The 2,337-nt window shown below is 41.8% G+C and overlaps 1 protein-coding gene across 1 annotated transcript in view; it reads left to right on the top strand.

The window, feature by feature from the left end:
* The first annotated feature begins 42 nt into the window (after positions 1-42).
* Positions 43-2,337, top strand: part of NEFL (neurofilament light) — a 3,085-nt gene continuing 790 nt past the window's right edge. Inside the window, exons 1-2 of the mRNA XM_035891393.1 lie at positions 43-235; positions 1,221-1,540. Of these exons, the coding sequence (XP_035747286.1) occupies positions 63-235; positions 1,221-1,540 (493 nt within the window). The 5' untranslated portion in view covers positions 43-62. The remainder of the gene's footprint in view (positions 236-1,220; positions 1,541-2,337) is intronic.

Here is a 2,337-nt window from a genome sequence, read left to right as displayed (position 1 = left end):
CGCTAGAGCAAGATGAAGTTAATGGGACTGGAGAAATTCCTTGCAAGCGATTACTGCCAGACATGGGAGAATTAAGAATTTTATGCTCTCAATATTGTTACTTCCAACAGGATACGATCAACAAATTGGAGAACGAGCTGAGAACCACGAAGAGTGAAATGGCTCGGTACTTGAAGGAATATCAAGATCTGCTCAATGTGAAAATGGCCCTGGACATCGAAATTGCGGCGTATAGGTATGATGGGGGGGATGTTTTACTAGGTCAGAACTCGGGTCAGGTTCCTGTTCTTTCTTCAAGAGAATTCCTTCTATTTATCATTCCTCCAGCAGAAATTTTGATAGATAAATGTCAGAGTTTAATCAGGTCTTCTCCATTGCCTGGCTATTGGAAGAAGCAGTGCTTTTGAGGCAAAACATTTGCTTAAAGCAAAATCTTCAGTGTAGCAAACTTAAGTCAGTATCATAGCATAGATACATGCATACAGAACTCTTAGCTCAGCAATGTCATCTCAGTTCTCTGTCTTTACAGGTAAAAATACCTGTTTTGTACTTACAGGGAAGAGATTTTTGTATCAGTGGAACTTCTTAGTACAGATGGCTGCGTTCTCGAAATGGGAAATCCTTCACATGCTTTTACAAACAGGCTTTGTTTCTAATTTGGAGGAGCAATCGCCTGCAAAGCAAATATTTTACAGCAGAATTGCTGCTACGTAGCTGTTTAATGTTTTGTCCCAGATCCTGTTAGAAACGGCAAATGCCGAAACAGAGTTTCTATGAGTGCCACAAGGGGGAATATTGAGAACGTGGTTAAAAACCTGATCTAATAACTAAACAGTGCCTCAAACTGTTCTATCTGTGTTGTTCTCTGCTGCCCTACAGGCTACCAAAATACACCTCTAACTTCACCAGCTATAGGAACCTAATCCTAGAGGGGTTTTTTCCCCATTATTTCTTCTAACAAGGAAAAGTATTAATTCTCCAGTAATGCACACCTCTGAAACTTTCCAGTTATTCCAAGGAGATAGGGCAGCACTGCCACATGGTTACTCATTATGGGCTAGTTTTTGCACTCGGAGGTATGTCATCTCCAGGGCTTGTGCTGCTCAAAGCATGACAGTATCTTGGTCCACAGCTGAATCTGCTGAATCCTGCTGCAGCATAACTAAGTCATTTCTGTTTGCCCTTTTTTGTTTTGTTTTGTTTGTTTTTTTTCCTTTTAGGAAATTGCTGGAAGGTGAAGAGACCCGACTCAGTTTCACTAGTGTGGGAAGCATCACCAGTGGCTACACCCAGACTGCCCCGACCTTCGGCAGGTCTGCCTACAGCGGTCTCCAGTCCAGCTCCTACTTGATGACAACCCGTTCCTTCCCCACGTACTACTCCAGTCATGTCCAGGAAGAGCAGATTGAAATAGAGGAAACAATTGAGGCTGCTAAAGTGGCAGAAGCTAAGGCAGCCCCTGCAGAAGAAGGTGAGGAGGAAGAGAAGGAGGAAGGTGAGGAAGAAGCGGGAGGTGAAGAGGCTGAAGAGGAGGAGGAAGGTACTTAGAGTTACTTTCAAATCCCTCTCTTTCATGCTTCACCCTGCTCATACAAGTAAACCCCAGAAATCCTGGTGACTAAGTCTAATGATTAGACCTCTCTCATTGTCTGCTCCCGTGAGCAAAGGATTGTGGGATTAAGCACACAGCACTTAAGCAGGAAAGCCTGAATATTGAATGGATGATAAGGTAAATATTCAATATCAGGCAGATTACAGGACTGATTATACTCCCTTGGAAATCACTGGGTGTTTTTTCCATTCCAGTTTCAAAAAAACTAGAATGATACTACTTGAACAGCGTGTGATGTTATATTCATATGGCAGCAAACAGTACTTGGCTATTACAGACCTCCTCAAAAAGAAGGAACAAGGACATCCTGAGCTAAATACTAATTCCCAGAGAGTAGCTCGTGATAACAGGAATATCAGCTGATGTCTGCTGGGTGTAAGTGTTGGGTTCAGTGGCTAGCAAGATCTATTGCCTCAGGTAGTTCTCTTGTTCAACCAAAGTATGTGCCACTTCCTTGCTGCCCCGTAATTTATTTACCAAACTGAAGTTTTAAAGAAAATGTTACTCAGAGTTGCTTTTCCTAACTTCAGTTGCATAGCTCTGAAGGATTTAACCTAAATAATCTGCAATGCATTGGTTACCACTGAACTATTCTAGAAGATTTATTAGTGTAAAGATTAATTATAATGATAGCTAAAGAACCAATCAGAGAGCAATGGCAGGATTCCTTTTTGAACTCAAGTCTTTGGATAAGGCTTAAAGCAATGAGTCCGCAGTCAATTAAT

Source organism: Egretta garzetta, unplaced genomic scaffold (assembly GCF_000687185.1).
Source record: "Egretta garzetta isolate BGI_Z169 unplaced genomic scaffold, ASM68718v1 scaffold233, whole genome shotgun sequence".
Taxonomy (NCBI): Eukaryota; Metazoa; Chordata; class Aves; order Pelecaniformes; family Ardeidae; genus Egretta; species Egretta garzetta.
This window is presented reverse-complemented; position numbering and strand designations above follow the sequence as displayed.